Source organism: Candoia aspera, chromosome 1 (genome assembly GCF_035149785.1).
Source record: "Candoia aspera isolate rCanAsp1 chromosome 1, rCanAsp1.hap2, whole genome shotgun sequence".
In the NCBI taxonomy this organism is placed as follows: Eukaryota; Metazoa; Chordata; class Lepidosauria; order Squamata; family Boidae; genus Candoia; species Candoia aspera.
Window position 1 is genome coordinate 326,732,408 of NC_086153.1, and position 27,198 is coordinate 326,759,605.

At 39.6% G+C, this 27,198-nt stretch overlaps 1 protein-coding gene across 1 annotated transcript in view; it reads left to right on the top strand.

Moving 5' to 3' along the window:
* The window catches only part of MDGA2 (MAM domain containing glycosylphosphatidylinositol anchor 2), a 500,250-nt gene extending 487,575 nt beyond the window's left edge, over positions 1-12,675 (top strand). Inside the window, exons 16-17 of the mRNA XM_063290587.1 lie at positions 12,039-12,144; positions 12,468-12,675. Coding sequence (XP_063146657.1) covers positions 12,039-12,144; positions 12,468-12,556 — 195 coding nt within the window. The 3' untranslated portion in view covers positions 12,557-12,675. The remainder of the gene's footprint in view (positions 1-12,038; positions 12,145-12,467) is intronic.
* The last annotated feature ends 14,523 nt before the right edge of the window (positions 12,676-27,198 follow it).

Here is a 27,198-nt window from a genome sequence, read left to right on the forward strand (position 1 = left end):
GCAGGCAGTGACATCACAGTGGTGATGGGCTTACAGAGATATGACAGGAAACGGGGCGGGCCACTCTCAGGGAAGGTGGCTCCCTTGTAGTCACCCGTAGACCTGGTCAGCACTGCAGCAGGCCCAGGATTTTGCCTGTTGCTGCTGAATGCCAGGTGGGCCTGTAATCAGGCCTCCCTCATCCAAGATGTCATTCTGGGTGAGAAGGCCGACCTGCCACATATCACTGAGACCTAGATGGGTGCATAGGGGGATTTCCCTTTCAGAAATGTGTTCACCTGGGTTTCAGATACGGCATCAGCTGAGACTTTGGGGCAGGGTTGGGGGTGTAGCTGTTGTCATCCAGAAGACTCTGGTGGCTGCCAGGGACGCTGCTCCACAGATAGTCAGATGTGAGACTTGATAGGTTAGGTTCTTATTGTTGTAGTTATTGTTTTTATGTGCTTTTACACGATTTTAATTGTCTTTTCGCTGTGTTTTCATGTTTATGTTAACCGTTGTAATCTATTATGTAATTATAGCATTATACAAAATTGGTAAATGATAAATAAATAAAATACCCTTCAAATGTTTGCCCCAGCCCAAAGAATGTGAAAGATACCCAGAAAGCTGTTGTTAAGATACAACACACAGAGGGTCAAGAATCTTCTCCTCGGAGGTAACTGAACAATCTTGTTATATGATGTACACAACCATTTAGGCCATTTCCCTGGAGGAAAAACCTGTCCTGTTGAAATCTAATCTTAAATCTCTTAGTCTCAGTAACTGAATTCTTTGTGGTTCCCTGTGGTTCTTTCTCACAATATTAAGGGCTATAGGGTGAAATCTTACAAAACATTTCTAGAGGTGGGTATATAATCTAAGGAGGGCAAGTTAAGCATGCATAATGGTAGAGGACAAAATTGGAGGGTTGGTCTTGGAAAAAAAAAACCTGTCCAGTGCTTGGCCACCTCCACTGCCTGACCTTCAGCCCAAAACCTGTACCCCTCTCTCAGCTTTATTATAGGTCCTCTGCTTCCCCAAAAGTAACAGCAAGATTTGAGACAACCAGAACTACTGCTCCAGAGCTGCCTCTAACCCATTCCCTACTTTGGATTTTTGTGTATCATGCATGTAAAACTCATTACTCATTTTCCCCAAGTTATATTTCCCATCTGAGAGCTGGTGCAGAGGAGTTTTCTTGTCAGGAAGAAAAAAGAGAGAAAGAGGGAAGAGAATTATATTGGCAGTTTTGCTAACAAATTGGTCTGTAGAATTTTCTCCCCAGGAACTCCTGATTCTGCAAAGTTCCTTACAAGTGCATCGATCAGAACTGAGGCTCTGTAACATGTCTCTCTGGAGTTGGGGACAATGTGTGCATTCATTTTGTTGTTCCCACTGCTGTTGTTTGTGGGTTGGTTTCTGTTTCTGTTTCTGTTCGCAAAGACAAGTCGCTTTACATTTCTTCCTTACCGTGAGGAATAGCTAATTGAGTACATGCACAATAGAAACTAGATGGACAAATAGTATGCACAGTGTTTTGCCAGGAAAATGGTTATTGTACATCCCATTGGGGAAATTTTGCATCACTCAACAATATCCTTAACTCACTCCACTTAAATGGTTTGGCAGGGTTGATCTATCACCCTTGTATTTGCCTGAGGTCTTAACTTACCTCATCCATATATCTTAGACATAACTAGGGTAGGATTTCATTTCAATCAGAATTTGCCACCTTTCATGACCTTGGAATTTCTAGACTCAACCCTAGTAGGATGTGGAGTCATTGTAAATGGAAAATACCCCTGAGGATGTTTAAAATGCATTTTCCCTCAGCACAACCAAATTAATTATATCAGCCTTTCTCAACCTTTTGACCCTGGAGAAACCCCTGAAATATTTTTCAGGCCTTGGGGAACCCCTGCACATTCAGGCTCAGGTACAGGCCAGAGGTTGCAAAATTATTATATTTGTTTCATGTATAGGCCTGTATATATGCATTAACAGTGTTCTTAATCTAAAAATAAAGGATGAAACTTACCTCTTTAATGTGAAGTTGCCCAAATTTGAAATAATTTTTTAAATAAATTGTGATCTCCCAGGGAGCCCCTAGTGACCTCTCACGGAACCCTAGGGTGCCACAGAACCCTGGTTGAGAAACCCTGGATTAGATTGTCTCCCAGAAACCTCATCTATGCGGTGAAGCAGGGTTTCTAATTCATGAATATGAACTTTAAGGAATGACAAGCTACTATATCTATTAAATACATGTTTAATATTTAGAATATTGGTGTAGTGATTAAGGCACCAGGCTAGAAACCAGAAGAGTGTGAGTTCTAGTCCTGCCTTAGGCACAAAGCCAGCTGGGTGACCTCAGGCCACTCTCTCTCTCTCAGTCCTAGGAAGGAGGCAATAGTAAACCACTTCTGACATCTTGCCAAGAAAACTACAGGGATTTGTCCAGGCATTTCCTAGGAAGGCACGCACACGTGTACACACACACACACACACACACGCAAAGAGAAGTATTAAGCATGTACAGATTTTCTATTTCAGCAATCAAGCTGAAGTAGCTCATTCAGCTTCTTTGTTATCATCTAGCAGTCATTTGGATTTTTGCAGCCCAGATCTGGTTGCAATAGCTTTAGACTCCATTCAGTTTCTCAGTTTGTAGCTTCTTCAGTGAGGCCAGCCAGTAGTCTTAACTTTGTTCTCTCTTGAGCCAGAGCAATGCTACACTTCAGTGCTAGTCCCACAAAGCCATCTGTAACTTCAGTTCAGCATTCAGCATGCTGAATATAGGCTCAAAATTAGAATAAGGATTAGGGTTAGGCTGGAACCTGCAGTTTGATGGGGTTTATGTCTGCTAAATGGTCTATCATCTTTGCTATTCTCAATCCATTCGGTTAAAAAAAATTAAGCGGCTGCAGGTAGTTTGTTGTTTCTATGTATAGCCCGTAGGCAAATACTTCATTTAACTGAATCTTGAAACAGCGCAAATTGGAAACCCAAATTGAATCATACCTTCTTCAAATATCAGATCTCCAGTTCAAAGTTAAGGTTGATTTCAACAGGCATGGTACGTGGACAGATTGCAAGTAGTCAGAGAAAAGTCACTCGGTACATACTTAGGGTCCCTATTGCTTGTTCTATTGAATGTTTTGTTTTGCTTTTTAAAGGAGCATAGACACCCAAGGTGGGAGAAGCACCAGTGTGAAATGGTCATAAATTATAGGGAGAAGGTTGAACTAAGGAATAGTTAGAAGAGATGTTATATAAGTCTCATGAATCATAATTGATTGATAGCTAGATAGCTAGATGATAGAGATGTTACACCAAGAAAAAGGAAAGCACATGATGAAAAAGGTCCAATGTTGGCAAATGTTTTTCCTTTCTGTTTTCTAGTTTCTTCATGACAGAAATTGACTTAGATGCAAAATCCTCAGAGTCAAGCAATAGCTTTTCGATATGTTGATCTCTTTGAGTTCTTGATCAAAGCATTTTTTTCATAGAGTTAAATTGCCGCTTAAGCATCGTTTTTGGACTTTATATTGCTAACCAAAGCTCTTTTTGTTTGCTCATGAATTTAAAAAGGTCTTACATTTGCCAGGAACATATGCAAGATTGCCAAATATTTCCTGGAATGGGTCATGCCGTGTCTGTCTCCAGCTGAGATGTATAAATCAGTAAAAATCCATCTCCAGTCTTTGTTCCTACTGTTTTCTTTTTAAAGTAGTAGTATTAATAACCTACCAACCTTTTTTACCATCTTCTACTCACCTGCATAGTCATAAAAAAATGCAGATCCCTCTGAAATTGTTCTTTGCTATGTAGGATTTCTCTGATGTAGACTCTTTAATGCACATTCCCCTGATGTCAGCTTTTTAGTTGTTGTTTTGTTTTTTACCACAATTTTCAGTAGTTTACCTTCTCAGTTGCTGGGGGGGGGGGGTTGTATGGATTTCTGATAATTGCGAGACAAAGCTAGTCAGTCTTGGTGTGATACTAGCTGGCTGGAGGGAAAAGAAGTAGAATGCAGGGGCATTTTACCAGGGGGCAGGACAAATGACATCACAAATAATGACATGACTAACTTAAGTAACAAACAAAACAATCTTTATTATGGTCAAACACCAGCATAAGGAGGGTGGGGTACAGTCAGTTAAAAGCATAGAAGGTACATTAACATCTAATATAAGAAACCAAAACACAAAAATACATTAAAATCTGAGAGAAAAAGCTAAAACACAGAAATAAAAAAATATATTACTATCTAATATAAAAAGCTAAACACAGAAGTCTAGAGGAAAAGGAAAAATAAAACAAAATCTAGAGGGAGGGGCAGGAGCATTAGATGAGTGAGGGGGAGCATAAAGGTTAGTATACCCGTAAATACAGTACTCTAGTATATTAAAATAAATGCTAGTTTGTGGCACCGGTCAGCATCTGGCAAATTTTAAGCACTGCTGTGCAGAACCTGACAACATTGTGTGTTGTAGCAGGAATCTGACAGCAGCAGGGAGGAGTAAAATTGTCCTGAGCACCCTGGGTATTTATACAATAATGGCAAAATGAGGCTAATATGAATGTCTCTATAATACAGGCACTGGGACTCAAGTAACATAATCTGCACGATTTGTGTAATGGCATGTGTGATGTCGTCATGGTTTCTCCCAAACATCTATAGTGGAGTGCTTTTCCCTCTCATCAGTTGATTTACTTGTGATTGGAGACCAGGCAAATGTTTTCCTATTATTAATGGCAGCTGAAAACCTCAATATTCCCTGCAGGCCAGCTGATCAGGTTTGTGTAAGAGAAATCGGTAGGGTGCTTGAGGTTTCCAAAGCAATACTTTTTACAGCAGATGACAGCATGTGGCTGCTAGGTTTCACTGTGCTATCTGTGTTAGTTCAACAGACAGTGAAAAGAGACCACTCTCTGGTTGGAGCATTACCTTTATCAGAGCCTGGAAAGAATTCAGCAGTGATACGGGACCACTGAAAATCCCATGGGAGGGTGCCTGCTGTTCCCAGAATGATTGTTCTTCCCTGTTAATTGCAGATGAAAAAAAAAAACAAATGTGTTGAACAGAATGTTGCACTTTCAGAATGTTGTTTCCATGTTAGACTGACTGTTCTCTCTCTCTCTCACATGCACACACACACACACAAAAGATGTAGTTTCTTTCTCTGTGTGTGTGTGACTGTGTGTTTCAAAATTTAACTTTATTTTTAGTGGACCATTGGCTCTCTGGATTTCTCTCCTGAGATACTCTTTTTGAACAGAGATTTTTTTTAAATTACTAATATACAAACAACTAAAGAAATAAAAAATACCTCCACAAAATACAAAACAGTGTTTAAAAAAGTACTGAAAAGGAAAGAAACTAAAAAGAAAACCAAGCAAAACACAGGTAGATTAAAAGAACAAACTACTATATAATGCAATCAATATATAATGGTGAATCAGTTTGTATCAGAATCATATTGGTCAGTCTTTCCACTGACTCAGAGAGGGCCAGTTCAAAGGTTGGAAGTAAACATATAACTTCAATCTAGGACATTAATTCTGTTCCTTTCCAAGCAAGCAGGACCATCTTCTTGGCTACACTCCAAATTCAATAAATCTAAAATTCATCATGTCCGTACATTTCAAGTTTTCAATAGAGACATTCTAACAGGATGCATTGATTGATTGATTGATGGATGGATGGATTGATTTAGTGCCATCAAGTCATTTTCAACTTCTAGTGACCACATAGATAGATGTTCTCCAAGATGATCTCACTTGAGGCACAAATGATCAGGTTCAAATTACCCTACTTCAGACATAGTATGCTAAGACCCAGCTCTCTGGAAAAGGCTCTAATGCTGGGAAAGGTAGAAGGAAAGAGACGAAGAGGATGACCAGCAGCAAGGTGGATGGACTCAGATACAGAAGTGAAGAGTGCACCATTGGGAGACAGGCTAGCAACAGATCATCTTGGAGAACATCTATCTATGTGGTCACTAGATTTGTGCAGTGATCCATTGGTTTGTTTTCTTGGCTGTCCATGATATGATCAGGAGTCTTCTTTAACACCAATGTTCAAAAGCATCAATACTGTTCCTATCCTGCTTCTTTAAATGTCACAGGGAATACCGTGGCTTCCATGATTCTGATCTTTGTAGGTATAGACACATCACAGTATTTGAGTATTTTTTCCAAGGCCTTCATGGCTGCTCTACTGAGTGCTAGTCTGCGGCATATTTCTTGACTGCTTGTTGATTGATTGATTGATCACATTTATATGGCTGCCCATCTCACATAAAGTGATTCTGGGCAGCATACAACAATTGAATAAAACAGCAAATAAATAACAAACTCATTATAAAAAAATAAAAAGTAATTATTAAAATAAATACATTATCAACAATTTTTAAAATATACAAACCCCACAGAGCAAGAATATCAATCACAGTGGAGCCATCTAAGAAGGTCTCCAGTTCCCAAAGACCCCCCGGACTGATGACATAACCAGGTCTTGAGGGGCTTCCTACAGTCCCTAAACCACTTCCTAGATCATTGTTCCTTTACTGCTGATGGCTGATCCTAAACGGCAGAAGCTATCCACCACTTTGATATCTTCATTGTCAGTTCTACGGCTGGTTGTTCTATCTGTTGTCATTAATTTGGTCTTCTTTATATTTAATAGTCCCATTTTTTCACAGTGCTCTTTGACTTTTAGTACTAAGACTTTGCATTTTCGGCTCATCTTCTTCCAGTCCAGCTTCCCTTAATATATACCTGGTATAGGTTGAATAAATAAGGGAAGAATATACAGCCTTGTCGCACTTCTTTGCCACCCTAGAGCCAGTCTGCTTCACCATGTTCTGTCTGGACTGTGGCCTCCTGACCTGTAAGTTTCTCATGAGGACAATGAGATGTTCTGGGATTCCCATTTTTCTGAGCACATTCCACAACTTGACGTAATCGACACAATCAAAGGCTTTTCTATAATCGATGAAATACACACTGACTTCTTTTTGGTATTCTTTGGCTTTTTCAATTATTCAACATGCATCAGCAATAATACAAAGTCATTGCTCCCTTCAGGGGTAAAAAAGGGGTTATGCGCAGCTTGACAATGTATATTTGTGTGCATGACTTTTGCACACTTTCAGGTTGTCATGGCAAGTTTAACTTTGTCCTGATCTACTTGTAATTGATTAGCCTCACCCACAATAAGTTTCCAAAAGGAGAAAAATTCTAAAAGCTGGTCATCGGGTGAGCAAGCTCATGCTTGTAATACAGAAACTATGGGATGATAGGATGCCCTGAAGGCTGCAGAAGACACCTTCTCTTCACTAAAATAAATCTGGATTCATTCATGAAGTCTCTCCCTTTCCCTTGGTCACTAGAAATCCAAACAAGATTCCTCCATTTATGTCATTCATTCATTCATTCATTCACAGTTTAACAAAAATACATGGAGGGTGTAGACATATGTTTCATCCTTTCCCCGTTTGCTTTAATGGGGAACATTTGCAGAAAGAGTGTGTCAAATTGGCTGGACGTGGTTACAACCATCCCTGAGCTTCTGGCCCTGTGCACAGCTGTAACTTTATTCAGGCAAACACGGTGCACATTCTCTGCATCTTTCCAGATAACTCAGGGAGGATGGAATTGGGGAGAGTCAGGCCAGCAGATACATCCTCACCTTCCAGATGATCTCTTTTAAGCACCCATGTTGGGCTATTGATAGAAATTTTTTTTCCATATTAACAAAATTGTACCGTCAGTGGGTACATTCACTTACCCAACCTTTTTTGGGTGTTTGTACAAAATATTAATCCATAAACTAAGCAAATGGGCTAACTTCACACAACATGCTAAGGCATAAAAGCAAAGAGAACCAGGTAAAAAGTAACCAAGCTTAGCATGTGGTACAAAAGCATCTGCTAGAGCTTTAAATTACTTTAAATAACTAAGCATGTTATATGAATACAGACACTCTGTCTGACCATGTGTTACTCATACAGTGTGTCTTCCTGTTTTTCTGACCTCACTCTTATTTAGAAACATGAAACAAATTTAGGCTTTGAAAATACTGAAAGTAAAATAAGTGTCAGCACAGCTGGGATGTTCAATTGCTTTAGCAGCCCCTGCTTCAACCAAACTATTTTGCATTCTAGAACTAAATGGGAAGGGACATAAAGCTCTTAGTTAATTTTAAGGAGTGTGAATCAGAGTGAATCTCTGCAGCAAATTTGATCAGCAAAAAAATAAAAGGTTTTTATGGTGTCTTTCATATGCTTAAGAACATCCTACATTTATTTTATGTTTTCCTAGCCCATACATCATCTAGCAAGGGAATTTCATCTACAGAAGGGATATGAATGCTTTACAACAATCCCTGATTCAAAATGGTCAGCAAAGGCAAAGATAAATTCTAACAATAGCAGCTCCTACGGTAACAAATGCTTCTGGGAGACCATCAGCATGCGTGCTGTTTTTTGTACGTTTTATACTGATGAAAAGAGAGCAATCCGTACTTTGAATGGCAGGGATGAGGCTTTTAATCAAATGCTATTTGGCATTCTGCAAGCATAGATGTATTCTTTCCGGCCACCACTGCAAATTCCCCAGTGTCGCATCCAAGGAATGGTTCCAGTGCTGATGTTCACACTGCATGGTAAGCCAGAATTGTGAATAATTCTGGTTCACTATGAATTAGCAGCTTGTAATTCAGGGATGAGCAATCTGTGGAACAGAAACAGACACCATATCCTTTTTAAATCCCCAGAGTAAAGCCAGACTTTTCCCCCAAATCATTCTGTAGCTGCTGACTTTTGCTTCTATCAATCTGGCTGAGACAGACTAAAGAGAGAAAGAGAGTCACTTGTTACCATGAATGCCACAGGCCAAGGTGAGCAAATGAGGAAATCTATCTAGAAAACTAAGATTGGCTCATGACACCTTCAAGATGAAAGCAGCTGCTTCCTGGCAGGTGCCAATTCCATCAGGTCCACAGGCCAGAAAATGGAGATGCCTCAGAAATATGCTATGGGAAACCCCAAGATTCTACCTGGTACTTTTCACAGGCAGAGTGTAGAATCTGCAGGCAGAAAGTTCCAGATTCAGTCACCATCCGGCATCTGACAGACATTGGAAATAAGGACTGTATCTAAACGGAGCAGGCTATGTAAAACAGCTTCCTGGTACATTCCTTGAAGTTAACTTATTTAACGGTCTGAGAGGCAAAGGTTCAAAATGTTAAGCCAGCAAAGAAAAGATAAGTGGCAGTAATCTCCATCTGAAAGCCTTTGTCCAGCTACCCCATGATCTGATGAACCCTTAAACTCAAAAATCATGTATCCCCAAATCTATATTGTTCCTCTTCCTTCAAAATACATTTTCCCTTTGTGATGTTACCTTTAAATCATATGCCTGCAGGAAAAGCTTGTATACTTAAGAATGTTGTGGGGTGGGCAGGCTGAAGATTGGAAAGCAGTGCTTCAAATTGATAAACAAAGAGCAATTGTTGGCATACCCAAGAACTTAGGCCTGAAGTGTATATTTGCTTTTGAATGTCCAGCTTCCCAGTGCTGGATATCAACATGTTTTGGAAATACCTCTCAGTTTTAAAAGATTTGTTATGCACCAAGCTATGGCTATAGCAAATTCTGTGCAGAATGCAGAAGCTATTTATCATCTTCCAGCCAATCACAAGGACTTACATTGCATAGTGCTGTCCTTTGTATGCCTGAAGAGAGTTGCAAGGTCAGTTGGGATGGAATTTTTGGAATTCTTTGAAAGTAGCAGAGTAAGGGTTATTGTCTTTCAGATGAAGGAAACTTAAAGTGATCCAAACATCTTCCCCATTTTTTTTAAATCAGAGAAAAGCAGACAAAGTGCTTCTGGAGATAAGGAAGCAAGTTTCCATGTGGCTAGATTAAGTGAAGAAGGTGAGATTTTACATCCTTAGGGTTCCCAACTGTACTGGTCCCTTGCTTCACATCTTCTAGTTACGGTGCAAAGCTATTTGAGATTCTAGGCTACCTTTAATCAAGGAGAGACACTCAACCCTTAGGCTTGCTTCAAGGTTACATTTTTGCTAGAACTGCTCATATCTAGGCTACAACATCCAGATGTCCACTAGATGCCATCAAAGACATATTTTTTTCTGTATCTCCTTATGGATATCTAGTGGTCATTCAGTGTTTTGCAGCCCAGATATGGTGAGCCATTTTTTAATTTTTTGGCTGTAAAAGGTGAGTCTGGCATACTCTACCTTAATTCCCAAGTCTGTCAAAAACAAAAGTCTTTTTTGACTCATCAGCTATGCCCAGAATTGTGCTCCAAATTAGAGGCATAACAGTATTTGGGAAGCTGTGAATGGGATTAAATACTGTCCAATTGATTCCTCTGTCCTATGTTAATTCTTTGTTAATACCAAATTATTCCCCATTTTATTTTATGGAATTATCCTCAGTATTTAGTCAATTTAAACTGGAGGGAGGAAATCTCAGTTAATAGACTAGCACAAATTCCATTCTTGCATTGCCTAATTCCTGTTATCTCTGCAAAAAAGCCTTTGAAGTTTGTAACAGAATGATTTTTTTCTGCCAGACTTGATGGCTACAACAGCCTAATTAAACTGGCCATGTTAGAGTCCCATACGGCATCAAGAAAAGGAATGTGCAGAAATGTCATTTTTCTTCCATAATTCTGATCACTGCTAATCCCAAAGTTTGCTACCTTTTCCATCAAGTGTCTTGTCCTTGCGTAAACAATTGAACTAGGAGGCAGGAGGGAACCTACAAACCTTCCAGATCAAATCACTTCCCTTTAGTGTTAACTGGGATAGGCAACCATCAAGCCAATAAGCAAGTGGGGCATTTCTGAGAGCATAATGCGGATGTGCTGACAAAATGGCTGCTCATGAGCAGATTGGTATTTGTAAGAAGGCTACCATTGTGTGTAGGTGTGTGTGCCACTCACAAAACTCTGTTTATCAGGAAGCAAAACTGGTAAGGTTTTGCTGTAAAAACTCCCAGAAAAGCATTTGAAGACCCTTTACTTCTTTTATTACATCTTCTAAAAAGTAATTTTTTTTCACTCTAGTATTTTTAATCCATTAAAATCAATGGACCACAAATGGGCAAGTATGGGAATACTCTCAGTACTGAAATAATTCTTAGGAATGCATCTTAACTTATTATAATTTATTAGTTTCATGGCCTTGAATCAAAAGAATGGGTCCATCAGATAATTTCAAATTGTGAGCCATATTTTGAATAGAACTTCCTCCACAGTAGAACTTTGAATATAATAAAACATACACCAAACTTTAGTGTCATTTGTTCATGCCTTTATATATCAGCAAGACATACATGAACTCTGACAACATTCAGTAGCAAAGAAATCCAAAATTCAGAAAATCTAGAAAGGAAGCAAAACCATTTTTCAGAGAACTCTGTGTTTGGTAGCCTGGGATTAGGATTTAGCATGTTCTATGAGTACATATTTTTTGTAGATCACAAGAAGGAGAGTGAAGTTGATAATTAAGCAATTAACATAAAATGAAATAGGACTTTTAAAAAAAATCTTTTGAGGAACAAGCACAATAGCCATCTGATTAACACTTTCATAGAATGCACTAGTAAACAATAGCTTGAAGTAGGAAGGAAGGACAATAGCAAGCTTATAAATATTTTCATTGGGGAATGAAGTATCCTTGTGCTTACAAGTGAATTAACTTGTAATCCAGCCATTTAGACATTCTGCCCTTGTAAACATAATACATTGACTTGATGGATAAGAAGTCACAATCTGATAACCAGGGATGTGGAAATGTCCACAACACTAGACAAAAGGTTTCATATATCCCTGTTATGAATATGCTAACCTTTCCATGTGTGTGCATCTTCAAATTAAAAAAATATCCTTGAATTCTGCTGGATTGGATAACAGAAGGAGGAATTATTCAAGACATTCTATTGTCATTGCATTAAAAGCTCCTCTTGTCACTCATGGATTTTATTTTTAATGTCAGTTTCATTTTTTTTCCATCTCAGGTTGTTTTTGAAGGCATCCGTGGCCGAGGCATCGAAGGAGACATTGCTATCGATGACATCTCAATCATGGAAGGGGAGTGCACAAAACCGGATTATGTAAACAACCGTACGTGGGCTTGTTGGCATCCTCCCAGTAGCATCCCAATTGAGTATATGGTTTCATAACATGTTAAGGCTGAAGGAAACGAGTTCTTAGGGCTGTGCAAAGCCTTGAAAGGGTTGCTCTGTTTGAGCAATGCTTTGAGTCCGCACCTATGGATCATGAAGCGGGGCAGCTCCTGACTTGTCATGAGTGAAGCAATACTCCTGCATTGTTTCACAGTCACCAAAAATAGCAAGCCACGTTCCCATAGCATGCCAGTTTCTGGAATAAATTAGGCAGCCTCATTTGAAAGGTGACTAACAGTCTTTCCCCTTTTTTTTGTTTAGATATACCTTCAGAGGCAGTCAGGACGCTTCCCCATATACGGAGTTTCCCCGTTTTTCTTCTTGTGTCTGTCTTAATTCATCAGAGGTGACCTTATTCCGGCAGAGGCTACAACACAGATGTACCACCCACTGGCATGAAGAAAAAGGAACATTTTAAAAACTAACAAACAAAAAAACTACCAAAGATTCCTCCACTGACTGATGACTGACTCAGATAAGATTTTTTAAAAAAAGAATGAGAATATATATATATATATATATATATATACATATATATATATATATTTGGGGGGTTGTTAAAAAACAAAAGGAATGAACAAACAAGTGACAGCAGGCAAATAAATGTACCATGTGGACCGTATGTTCTGGAAGTGAAGGAGAGAGGCCTTCAGGTGCTCTTGTGGTGAAGTAGTAACAAATGAACAAAAGGAGAATACAATGACACCAACACACACACACACCCCACCCCCACACACCCCAAGCATTCATTGGGAGAACTCTGTCAAAAGAGCTATGGAATTCCTTGTCAAAGCACAAAGTCATGGCTTGTTTTGTTTCAAAGACTTCTTTGCTTGTTACCATGGAACCTTAATGGCCTGCCCCAAAAGAGATTTCATAAAAGGAGAGAGCAAGAGCGAGCACGGAGGAGAGAAAAATCCCTTCACCTCACTGTCAAACAGGGTACAAGAGGAGCTGGCATTTCCCCCCACCTTCACCTTCCACATGAGGTTTTCCACATCGAACTCAGTCCAGCCACAGGCAGGAAGCAACCCAAGGCCTCAGAGTTGTTGAAGACATTCTGCTGAAGTTCCTCATGGCAATTGCTAGAAACTATATGTGGTCTCTGCTTTGCATGTGTTCTGCTAAGTCCAGGACATACTTATGGTGACAACAGCAACACTGGCTTGTCTAGAGTTTGCTTGTGTGGCCACTTGAACATACCTGACACTCTCCCCCATGGTCTTCTGAGCCCCAGCCCACTTGCCCTTGCCTTGTTCCTCCCACATCCCACTCCCAGTGAACATCATCTGTCCTAATCAAGTGACAAAAAAACCAAACTACCATCTTTTTTCTAAAATGCCATGGAAACCAAGTGCCTTCAATGATAACAAGCCTGAGAAAATGGGGTAGGGGGAACATACACACATGTGCACATGCAAAAAAAAAAAATTGTTCCAGCAGAGAGAAGCTTGGATAGCTCCAGTGAGGTTTGTGGTTCCAAAAACAGAACATCCTCTTTTTCTAAAACAAAGTAGAAGAACAAAGCTACCAACTAAGGAAGAAATTAAAAACACAGGAAAGCTACTTCAAGAGGTGGATTGACTTGAATGACAGCATAAAGTCCTTCTGAGTTTCAGCTCTTTTGTCACCAAGCCGTCCCCAAGGACATGGCCTTTTGGATATCTGATGGCTTCTATTGCAGTTTAGGAAATGGATCAGCCTGTATTTTTCAAGTTTTGGAGTGGGGTCCATTAGTGCCAGAAGGATGAGGAGGCAACAATACTTGGCAATGGTGAATTTCAGTGCAGAAACACCTGCGTGCATGCGCGCACATCGTTTTTTCATAGTCTTAACCTCTGCTCAAAATAAGATTGATCAAGAAAGGTCACAGTGCATATAGGAAAGGTAAAAAAGGAGAGACTCTTCATGGCAAAAGGCAGGCCAGCTGACCTGGTTTCATTTCCAGACACGGAGAAGATAAGGCCTCTGCCCTTTCATCAGACTCTGTGCAAATTGTGAAATATTATTTTATTATTTTAGCAAAATTTAAAAAAAATCACTTTTACAAAAAAATAAATAAAACCTGTAAAAATTATTTTCAGCTACCTGGCTCCATTCCATACCTATCTTTAGCCAATTTTCCAATATACTGTAAATTTCCCTTTCTATGAGTTGGTAATGAAATTTGATGATCTTTTTTCCGTAAATTATCTCAGCTTTTAACTTCATTAAAAAAAAAAAGTTTTGTCTAAGCAAGAGTTATTATTATAATTATTATGGTTATTATATGTTCTTTCAGTACCCTAGGATGAGAAGAGGGGAAAAAACTTATATGCAAATAATTCGGATATTAAAAGAAAACGAAGTATAACATTTGAGAATATTAATATTAAAAAAGCACAAAGAAATGCAGTAAAATGATGAGGCTTGGTTTTTTTAAAAAAACTGTAGAAAAAAGTTTGTGCTGATGTTTCAGTTATTCAACTGAAAAAGATAATTTTACAACTATGTTCAATAAAGCTTATTTCCAGGTAAGGCATGGTAAGTGGTGTTTGTGTTTGTTGAATGCTTCAGACACCCAGCAGTCATAATGTAGTTTCTTCCTGTTATGTTAGATCAAATATTTCAATTATTAGATAGTATCCAAAAGGGTCCATCTGTCAGATGAATGGATTCTACCAGTGGAACAAATTCCTCATTTCCTCACCCATAAATCCTGCACATTCTCTCCAAACCAGCTCCAGGGAATTGGAAGATGGAGGAAGATTTTCAGGAGCATTTGGAAATACAGTTTAGAGGAAATGAAGGTGCCCTGTTGTGTGATGGTGCACAGAATCCATGCAGATCAAAGTATAGCCTGAAAATAAAAAGACACTGTTGTTTATAGTTTAGCATCATATTTACAGAATACCTTTCTGAAAATCCATGCCTACCAATGCAAGACTGTCATCATCTAACACTGATCACCACTGTCATATCTATTAATACTGATGTTTTCTGGGGATTAGCAGATTCAGGTTCACAAAAATGTAAGAATGCTAGAAGAAAAAATATAAAGACCAACTCAATGGCATGGAACGGTGACTGGCTAAGTAAGAAAAGTAATTAACTGTAATTTGATGCTTTGTATATGAGGAACTGTGGAATAATCAGTTTAAAAGGCAATGTCATATAATAATTAGCATTTTATGTGCAACTGACATTATTAGGCTATGATTGATTGATTGATTTTGTGCCATCAAGTCAATGTCACATCTTAACAACCACATTGATAGACTTTCTTAGGGTGATCTGTGCCCAATCTGGCCCTTCATGTCTTCCACTGGCGCACCATTGACATTGTAATTAAGTCAATTCACCTTGCTGCTGCTTATCATCTTTTCTTTCTTCCATCTTTCCCAGCATTATAGACTTCTCAAGAGAGCTAGGTCTTCACATAATATGTCCAAAATATAATGTGAGCCTGCTCATTTTTGCCCCAAGTGAGAACTTTAGATTGATTTGTTGGTTTTCTTGGCTATCCACGGTATTTTCAGAAGTCTTCTCCAACACCAAAGTTGAAAGACATCAATATTCTTTCTATCCTGCTTTCTCAATGTCCAACTTTCACTCCCATAGAGTGTCACAAGGAAGCCACTGCCTGCACAGTTGTGATCTTTGTAGGCATAGACTGTTCACAACATGTGAATATCTTTTTCAGGACATTCATTGCTACCTCCCAAGGGCTACTTTGTGGTGTATTTTTTGACTGCTGGCTCCTTTACTGTTGATGGTTGACCCTAAAAGGCAGACACCACTCACCATTTCAATATCTTCATTGTCAATTCTAAGCCTGATTGCTGTACATGTTGTTGTTAATTTAGTCTTCTTTGTATTTAATCTTAGTCCCATTTTTTCATGGTGCTCCTTGACTTTCATTACTAGAGCTTGCAGATTGATTGCATTTTCAGCTATTAATTTACATTTAATTCATTCAATTTAAATGCTGCCTGACTCCAAACAACTCTGGGTGGTTGACAACATAACAAATAAAATAACATAAAATACAACACAATTCAAAAACATAACCAGCAAAAATAAAATAAAATAAAATCAGATAAAAAACAAGGTGGTGAATCTGGCCAACAACAGAACTCACATGGAGCTCCAGCCGTATTCGCCCAAGGGCTGGGAGACAAGGCAGGTCTTCAAGACCCTCCTGAATCCTATCAGAGTGGGAGCCATCTGGATTGCAAGGGGAACTTCATTCTAGAGGATAGCTGTGGCAGTAGAGTCATCAGCATAGCACAGGCTATTGGTATTTATTTCTCCAATTTCAAAACAACATGCATTTTCTTCCAATCCAGCTTCTCTCAATATATATTCAGCATATAGGTTGAAAAAATAAGGAGAGAGTATAAAGCCTTTTCTCACTTGACCGTTATGGCAGCCATTTTTTCAGCAAAGCAGCATTTATTTAACTTCAGGTCTTTCATGGAAATGGGAGAAATAACATTGTTCCATATGGCCTTATTAACTCTCTAATTCATTACAGGAAGTGCTTTTACTTATCATTTTATTGTAAATCGAAATTAATCTGGAATGAATTGATTCTCAGTATTGTGCATGTTGGATCATTCTCAGATCCTTTACAGCTTTATTCCAGATAGCTCAGAAAGGTCAGATCGATGGGTCTCATCCATCCTGTTATGCCATGATTTCCCAGTTACTCTCACAAGGGGATGACAGGGAGATGATACATAGGGGGCGCTGCGCTCTAGATCAGTGTTTCTCAACCTTGGTAACTTTAAGCATGCTGGCTGGGGAATTCAGGGAGTTGAAGTCCACGCATCTTAAAGTTACCAAGGTTGAAAAACATTGCTCTAGAAGCTTCTAGAATTCCTTGGGACACAAATCATTTGCCAGATTCAATAGTTTTTTTTTTTCCTGCCTCTTGCCTAATTTACTGGATTAAAGAGTTTTGGTAATTACAAGTCTGACCTCTTGTCAGAAATCTAGGCCACATACAGAGAAGGCTAAACCCTGTTTGCCTTTCCAACTCCTGTTTCTTCACAAAATAGTAACAGCAGCTTAACATGGAACCAATTACTTGCTTTCCTTTGCAGGAAGTGTTTAAGCAAAGGCTGGAAAATCATCTGTCAAGGGTGCTTTAACGTCAATTCCTGCACTAAGCCAAAAGTTGCCGACCAGCCTAGCCCTAACCCCAAATCTAGGCTGCTGTTCTGTTGGTTAAGGAGAGGAACTGTCAGAAGCATTGGCTGGCTGAAAACTCACTGCAAAGTAAGCCTGAACTTCAGATGGGGATACATTTTTGATACAAGGTTAACAGAAAAAAGCCAAACCATCCCAATTTGCCAGTTCTGTTCACAAAGGAAGGATTGGTCATTGGGGTGCAGAGCAATGAAGTTCAAGGCTTTTCAATCAGGCAAGTGGTGTGGAATGTTTAAACAAAAGACAGCACCATTAAAGGGAGGGAGATAGATAGGTGATATGAGGGAGAGAGAGAGAGAGGTACTCCTCAAGTTATGACCACTCATTCAGCAACTGTTCAAAGTTACGACAGCACTGAACAAGGGGGACTTGTGACCGGTCATCGAAGTTGTGGCCATTGCAGAGTTCCCACGATCATGTGATAGCAATTTGAGCACTTGGCAACCAGCTTGCATTTACAATGGTTGAAGCATCCCGCAGTCATGTGATCGCCATTTGCAACCTCCCCTGATGGCTTCCCACAAGCAAAGTCAATGGGGAAGCTGACAGGAGGTCGCAAGTCACTCCGGTAAGTCACTCCTGTTCCCACCATTTTTTCTCCTGAGGAACCCCTGGTCAGCAGGGTAAGTACAGGCCCCAGACAAGTGGTCAGCTGCCCACCTGGCCACACTCAGACCAGACCATAAGCACCCACTCCCTGCCCACCCGCACTCCATAGCACTCACCCGCCCAGCAGCCTGCTTGTGAGCCACCTAAGGAAAGGCTTACCGTGACTGGGACTTGCATCTTCCTGAAGGCTTCCCCATTGACTGCTTGTTGGAAGCCAGCAGGAAATCGCAAGTCGCGATCACATGAGGTCCTTGCTTAATGACCTGCGATTCTCTCTTAACAACGGCGATGGGGACTGCCAGGATTGCCATCGCTAAGCAATGCTGTCACATGATGTCAAGCTTTACAACTGCATCACTTAGCAATGGAAATTCTGGTCCCAATTACTGTTGTAAAGTGAGGACTACCGATAAATAGATAGATAGATAGATAGGTAGATAGGTAGATAGGTAGATAGGTAGATAGGTAGATATAGATATAGATATAGATATAGATATAGATATAGATATAGATATAGATATAGATATAGATGAGAGAGAGAGATGCCGGTGTGTGTGTGTGATTTTAAGTGGATTAGACCATATTTTTTATTGTTGAGTTATAGGGGATAAAGAAAGCTTATTGTAGAAAAACATGATGCAGTTACAAATCACAGAACGCAATTCTCTCTCCTGGAATTTCAAATGCAAGATAGATGTGTATCTAAGCACTTATCCAATTGGTTACTTTCATGCAACATACATAATTTGGTTAATCTCTTTGGTTAATTCCTTAATTTGGTTAATTCCTCCCTTTAAGAAAAAAACATGCAGAGAGGAGGAGGAGTGGGAGGAGGAGCCATTAGGTTACTACTATCACTTTACAAAAAGGGGAAAAAATATACAGTATAGGTATAATGCAAGATTACCAGAACATAGCATGGAAAAAAAGACAATTTCCTTTCGTTGGATAAAAATCATGAAGTGCATGATGAAAAAAATCTATATAGAACTAGAAGCCTAGTCTCATTGTAACCTGAACAGAGTATGAAAGGCAACTGGAATGATGCACTGCAGTACAAGACCAGAGAGGCTCACAATATTAGCCTATACCACATCAACAGGTAGGGAATGATCAGGAGTCTTCTGTACCTTAACTCTTAGGTTTATGGGTTGCCAACCCCAAGAGCAATAGAAAACAGAACTTTTTATAGATCTGGTCCCAATCCCATTTAAATAGCCCCAAAGAATGAGAAAACAGAAATATCCAGATCTCACAGAAATGTTGAAGATTCCAGGTACGCTTAAAAGGAAGTCCCACACAAAATGTGTTGCAGTAGTTCTCTGGCACCAGGATTCATACTGCACTGAATTGAGGAATGTGAAACTCAGGAAAGTGAGGAAGGCTGTTGATGTTGTCTCCGCAACTTTCCTGGCTACCTTTGAATGAAAAAAAAAAAAAAAGACAATGAGACACTTTCCTTCCTGTTTGTCTTCCCATAGAATTTAAATCAAGTGTGGAAAGCCTGGAAGGTTACAGATCACTGGAACGGTGATTGTTTAATGAATGAACCACTTCATCACCTTGTAATTAAGATAAGTGTGACATCTCTATATCCCATGCATGAGAAATTCATTGCAGATTTACTTTCCTGAAGTGAAGGAGGGTGGAACTGAAGGCAAATTCTTTTCCATTGCACTGAATTAGATTGCTCCAAAAATGTAGAGGAAAATGGTGGCATAGCATTTATCTGACACTCCAAGCTGTGTTTGTATGAATGCTATTTGATCAAAAGGGTGAATTACCTTTGGAGAGGAAAAAAAATGGGACCGAGGGAAGAGCAGGGGTCTGCCATAAAAATCATGGGAGGATGCTATGGTAACTTATAAAATGGTGGAAGAAAGGAAAAGTGTTAGAAAACTCATTGAACAAGAGTTTCCAATTCTAGAATGCCATTTTTCTTTTCTTCTGCAAGTCAGCAGGCAAGCAAGTTGTGGGCTGCTTCCTATATCTGGAGCCTAATAATTCCATTATCTGGCTCAAATGGTGTTTTGTGGCATGAGAAATAGGGCTAGATAAGGGAGGCCTCTGCTGTGTAGCAGGAGGCTGGAACAGATTATCTCAGGGGGTGCTTAAAGGCCTCTAATCATCTGAGAATCCAGAAAGCCATTATTGTCTGCCTCCAGGACTTACTCAGCCCAGCCACATTAATTTGGCTCTGCAGGTTATGGGATGACAATCCATCAGAGGCCCAAATGGGAATCAGCAGCTTTGAGTTAAAATATAGCACACCACTGTTGGCCAATTAGCTTTTGTTAGTCCAGAGTTTGACACATCATGTTCACACTCTGTGCTAGCCAAGCACTATCAGTGTTTCTTCTGAAGGACAGCCGTATATGCACTTTGCTACTACATTCTGCTTCATTTACACAATAATTCCCTGCAAGCAGATCTTCTCCCACAATATCCATTAGGTGGCTTGGAGGAGACATTTTCAAACTTAGCTGAATAGAGACGTAACTCAGGATGAAAGCCATCTTTTCATTAAGGCTCCAGGCCAGAAATGAGATTAGTGCAGACCCACAAATCAGTCCCTTTCTTTTTTTCTGTGTGAGAACATGAGCCATCTCTTTATTGTGCAAGATCCCCAAGGGGGACATTCTATTTCAGCTATTAGAGGTGAAACTGTGGAAATGCAGAAGGTGTCCTTTCTTCTGAACAGATTCATTGTCTTTCTTTTCCTCCTGCTCTTTCATTCTTTCCTTCAGCATCTTTATTCAGCATCAGCATTGTGGTATGTTTTCTCATAGTATCACTAATCTTTTTATAATAAAACAGGATTCCCCAACCCTGTGATTACTTAATAAATGAACGGGACAGGTCCAACTCATTGATATGTACAGCAGAAATCTAAATAGAATTCTTCATTCCTCAACCCAGAACAACACACAAACCAATTACTTTCTGTGCATGCATTTCAAGCAGGCTAATATCTCACAGATGGGATGTTTCTGTAGCTTGTGCTGCTAGTGCTAACAACACCTAAGACTGCCATGTCAGGCAGCTGCTTCATCTAATTTCACAATAGGAAGAGCTGCTGCTGTGTTGTGCACTGAGCAGAGTTAAGTGAGTAAACCCCTTGACAAAGATGGCTAAATGTTGAAAGAATTCACAGATGTATTCAATAATGACAATTCAAAGGAGTCAACCAACATCCTACCTCATAACAGCATTGTGCTCCCAAAGCAAGATATTTCACCCCAAACTGCTTCCTCTCATATAAGTTTGGTCCATGTAGGACATTAGTAGAAAAGTATGGACAAAGAATGCCAGTCCTGTTAAGCAATTGAGCCAAACCACACAAAAATGGTAAATGTGCATGACGTGAGCATGTTTACACACATATAAGCACACGCAGGATGACTCCAATGAATCTGTCCTGCAATACATTTCCTTCTTAAACCCAACAGGAGAATGACTGAAGCATAAACAGAATCTTTGCCCTGAAGAATATTTCAGGGTGGGGGAAGACTGTTGGGAATCGGCAGTTCGTTTGTGTATTCTCCTCTAGGGTTTAAACAAGATCCCTTCTGGCCTTGCTACCACCATCAAATCTTTTATTGTGTGGAATTCTATTTTAGTTATGTGTCTTAGATGACTGTGGGGTGAATGTAGAAAAGTTCAGTAAGTGGTGTAATGTTTAAAAGCAAGAACAAAATAATATTCATTGTTCAACTTGGAAAGATCAAGTGAAGTTAGCATTTTTCTATACTGAATGAAGTAGCAAGCTTTCTGTTAATAAAATAATGTTTCAACTTAGAAATGGGTTTCTACTCTTTAAAAATATCTTTATCAGATAATGGCTTTGTGAGTATTTTTAAGATCACATTTGCTTAGAGTTACAACTTCTTTCTTTCCCTATTTTATGTACTGCCATACTCCAGATGGACTCCTGGTAGTATACAATTAAAACTAAAATGATTATAACAGTAATAAAGAAATAATATAGAAATAATAAAACTGTCAAACTCCTTCATAAATTGCTATAATAATAGTAATAGGCATACTGATTACAGGTCTTAACTGTGCTGCAGTTTCATCCCTTTTGGACAAGTGTGTGATGTTACAATTCATGTCAAAAAAGAGAGGGCTTGTACTATGATGGTGTGATGCTGCTTTTGTCAGACTGACCCAACTTGACCACCACCACCATCCTGGTCACTCTGACTGCAGGAAGATACACCCAGAGCTTCACTTAGATATGGCCTTCCACTCAAGCCACCTAATTCCCTCACAACTTGGTGAACAGTTTGGAGAAAGCTGGATCTTCAGGTCCCTCCATTTCATACACGTCCATTAAGGATCCAGCTGACTGACAGGTCCCATGACCCAGTCCACATAGGAACAAAGATGAAGAGTCTGTATGGTATCATGACTAGGGACAGACCAGATCAGACCTGTATTAAGGCATTACTAAGCCATGAAAATTCTCAAGTTACCTCACAACAGGCATTTTTTCTCAGCCTATCATACCTCACAGGGCTGTGGTATGCAGAAATATATAGGGCAAGCATGTGCAGTATCCTGAGTTCCATAAAATAAACACAGAATAAAATATGTATAATAATAAATAGCCAGTCCATACACCATTCTGAAGTTTTCTTTTATTTCATTTAAATCCTGATTCCTCATACTCAGGCCCACCAAATTAACCTCTCTCTCATCCTCTATTCAATTTGCCTTTTAAAAAAAATCATTGATCACAGTCCTCAGAATTTCATTCTCAAATGCCATCTTAATTTGCTCATACTGAGAGACACAAAACAAAGCCATCGTGATTTATTTTACCTGAAAACACAACAGAGTCCACAGGTACCTGCCATGCTCAGCAAGGAAAAATTCATACAAAATAGCACACATTTGTGGAAATGCATACAAAAATCAGTGAGAGGAATGTTACAGAAAAAAATTAAGCATGTTAGGAAAAGCTGCCTTTTAAATTTGTGTGTTAGGGATGAATTGTGTAGAAAAGCAGTCTGTTAGAAGAAGGAGCAGGCATTTATATAAATCATATAGAAAGCATACAGTATATGCAGAAACCCTGGAGAAGATACTGATGCTATGGAAAGTGGAAGGCAAAAGGAAGAGGGGCCAGCCAAGGGCGAGATGGATGGATGACATTCTAGAGGTGACAGACTCATCCTTGGGGGAGCTGGGGGTGGCAACGACCAACAGGAAGCGCTGGCATGGGCTGGTCCATGAAATCACGAGGAGTTGGAAGCAACTGAATGAATGAACAACAACATATGCAGAAAGATACGACCAAAATCATTCTTAAGTCATTCATCCATGTTCCATGTGTTCTTAAAATGATTTCAGCAGCAATTGAATGAAATAAAGTACTGGTAGTCCTCACTTAATGATCACAATAAAGACTGAAATTTCAGTCGCTAAGCAATGCAGTTGTTAAGCAAGATACCACATGGCCAGATCCGATTTTATGACCATTTTGTGGCCATTGTAAAGCAAGTCATGTGGAATTGCAATGGTCGTAAAGCAAAATGTTTCCAATTGATTTTTTGGGTCAGAAGCTGGCTGGGAAGGTGGCAAATTGTGATCACATGACTATGGGGGTGATGTGATGGTCGTAACTTTGAGGAGAGATTGTAAGTAACTATTTTAGCCCTGTTGTATCTCTGAACTGTCAAACGAATGGTCATTAAGCGAGAACTACTTGTACTTGCCTTGTGTGTTTCCCTGTGCATCTCAGGATGAGCCATTCTTCATCTGTCCATTTCTAGACCATACATTGTAGCATGATTACCTCTAGAACACATCACCCATGCTCCCTGGCCAAGCACAAGATTTTGGCCCAACCTGAAGTAGAAAGTACAGAACACAACATGCAATACTTCCTCTTTTCCCCCAACATGATGTGCTGTTTCAAGAAACCTGATGAAGAACTCTTGAATTTCTTCACTGGCATTTTCATTCACAAGAATTCATTCCCTGAGCCTGCAAATACTAAAAGTAGTGACATAAAGAAAAAATCTCTTGCAATTTTTCCTGCTAATTCTCAGTTAGTTAAATAAAAATATCTCTCCCTCTCTCTCTCTCTCTTTCTCTTTGCTTTTTGTTTGTTTGTTTGTTTGTTTCTCTTTCATTTTGATGAGATTTGCATTGGTGGAATATGATGTCTCTGCATTTATTTATTGGGAGATAGCCAAGAAGTGTGTGACAATAACTTGTAATTCATTGTACAGAGATCTCTGTCATGATCTCTAGTCCTGATTTTCCATGCTGAATGACAAGAGAAAGCATCATGAATGGACAATTACCATGTGATTTTTTCAGACTGAGAAATCAGGCAACTAGATAGGCCTCAGAGTGATGGGAAGATGTGTAACAGAAAAAGCCAGGAGCAATAGAATCTTTCAACATTTCTACAAATAATGTTGCCTCACAAACATTATCAAGTCAAATCCTTAAGAAACTCTTAAGAACCCTGAAAATAGAGTACAAAAACAGAAGTCTCTTTTGTATGGGAAGAAAACTTTTGAGAAAGTTAGTTGGGTATTTGAAGGGTATCTATTCTCTTCCACTGATTTCAATTCCTGTGCAATTCAATCTCCCAATGAAAGTCAGAAATCAAGGAGTGATATTGGAAGTGAATGAACAGACAGCCAAATGGCCCAGAAAAGAGACAAGCAAAGTGACTCTGGGTTGAAAAAAATGGGCTTGGCAGAAAAGAATCTCCAGAAGTGATGGGCAAAATGTCTAGGAGGATGTCAAAACTTCTTTCCCTAGCTCATGTGGATGGATTTTTTTTTTCAGAAAATCTATCTGCTGCATGGATTTCAGTTTGTCTTGTTAGCTCTGCCATGAACAGTTACTTGCTTGAGTTGGGATGACCCCATTCTCTCTTGGATAAATGATACATGTTCTAATCAGACCCATGTTGCCTGGTCATGAAGCACCATGAACTTGATCATCCTATCCTTGTATTCAAAATCAAGCACCATCAGGATAAATGCTCAGGGAATCTAGTCAGAGCAATGAAGTCTGCAGTTCCACCAGTACTGACTCAAGTTCTGCTTTAAGTCAAATTCAGTTACAAAGCAAAGAGGCATGCTTTGTTTTCTAGGCAGATGGAGACTGAACATCCAAATTATGGTTTGACTACTAGCTCTAAGAGCTTCAATTTCCTCTTTAGCTATTATGTTTTGAGTTAAACCATTTGTATGTTTAGCCAAGTACCATTTCTGCTCTGTTGGCATCTTGTGGCTACTGATATTGGGACTTCAGGATAAATTTCAGGGCTTTCCCATTCATGTCTCTGGATTCCTGGAGGAAGAGCAGCTGCCACAAGGCTTAGAGATGGAGGGAGAGGACTCTTCAGGCTTTGCAGGTTCTGCAAAGGGGAGGATTCATGCCTTTTCCCTGAAGAAGAGGAAGAAACCAGTGGTAATAATCATAAAGTCCCTACTGAGAAGGACCAAAACAGCTATCTGTCTACCTGGACACACAACTGACATGTGATGGAAAGACTCCTGCGATTCTTTAAGATCACTGACAAATATCCCTTTCTAGTCATATACATGGAAACAGGCAGACACCGCTTTCAAGGCTATGAGAAGTACAGAAGAGGAGAACAAAGGAGCTGCGGACACAAGAGATGCTTTCTTCACTCCTGCCCATCAAAGGATCTGACTCAGGAAGCAAGAGAAGAATACTGGAAGTGAGCAACTGGCTACACAAGTGGTACCAGCAGAAACAGTTTTTTTTTTTTAATATAAAAACTTTATTAGAATTTCAAAGTAAAGTTAAAATACAAAATACCGAGTACAGAAAAGCTTGAATTCAGAGATAAAGAAAAAAAGAAAAATGAAGAAAGTACAAAAATAGCAAGAGAATATAAGAAGGTGACTTCTGACCTTCTCCAACACAGATAGATACTATACAAATTTAATCCCTTACCATTAATTAAACCTTTGCTAACATTATTTCTATAAAAACAAACAATTTAATCATCAAAGCCCAAAATCAAAACTTCATTTTTTCCATTACTAGCAAATAGTCCAAAAGCAGTTTCCGAAAAGAAACAAATCCAGTAACGGTATTTTCTCTCATCAGTGCTGTCAATTTTGCCATTTGCGCCAACTCCATTAATTTCCCTATCCAATTTTCCCTTGTGGGAATTTGTGCGTCTTTCCATATTTGTGCATATAGATGTTTTGCTGCTGCTATCATATATAAACTTCAGCAAAGGATCGTTACCTTGTCGTGGTGCTGGAGCTTGAGCACCTCAATGATGCCATGAGCTAAACCGTGAAGGGAAACCCAAGACGGGAAGGTCATGACAGAGAGGTCAGACTAAATGCGATCCCTGGGGAAGGTAATGGCAACCCACCCCAGTATTCTTGCTGTGAAAACTAAATAGATCAGTCCAACCAGAGATATGTCGGTATACCATCAGAAGATGAGACACCCAGGTTGGAAGATGGTCAAAATGCTACTGGGGAGGAACGGAGGATGAGTTCAACTAACCCCAGATGTGATGATGCAGCTAGCTCAAAGCCGAAAGGACGGCTAGCAGCCAACGGTGCTGGTGGTGAACGGCGAATCCGATGTTCTAAGGATCAACACACCATTGGAACCTGGTATGTAAGATCGCTGAGCCAGGGCAAATTGGATGTGGTTATTGGTGAGATGTCAAGATTAAAGATAGACATTCTGGGCGTCAGTGAACTGAAATGGACTGGAATGGGCCACTTCACATCAAATGACCACAAGATCTACTACTGTGGACAAGAGGACCACAAAAGAAATGGAGTAGCCTTCATAATTAATAGTCAAGTGGCTAAAGCAGTGCTTGGATACAATCCAAAAAATGACAGAATGATCTCAATTCGAATTCAGGGCAAGCCATCTAACATCACAGTGATCCAAATATACGCCCCAACCACAGATGCTGAAGAAGCTGAAGTAGAGCAGTTCTATGAGGATCTGCAGCACCTACTGGACAGCACACCTAAAAGAGACGTTATTTTCATCAAAGGAGGCTGAAATGCTAAGGTGGGCAGTCAAATGACACCTGGAATTACAGGTAAGCATAGCCTGGGAGAACAAAACGAAGCAGGACATAGGCTGATAGAATTTTGCGAAGACAACTCACTCTGTATAACAAACACTCTCTTCCAACAACCTAAGA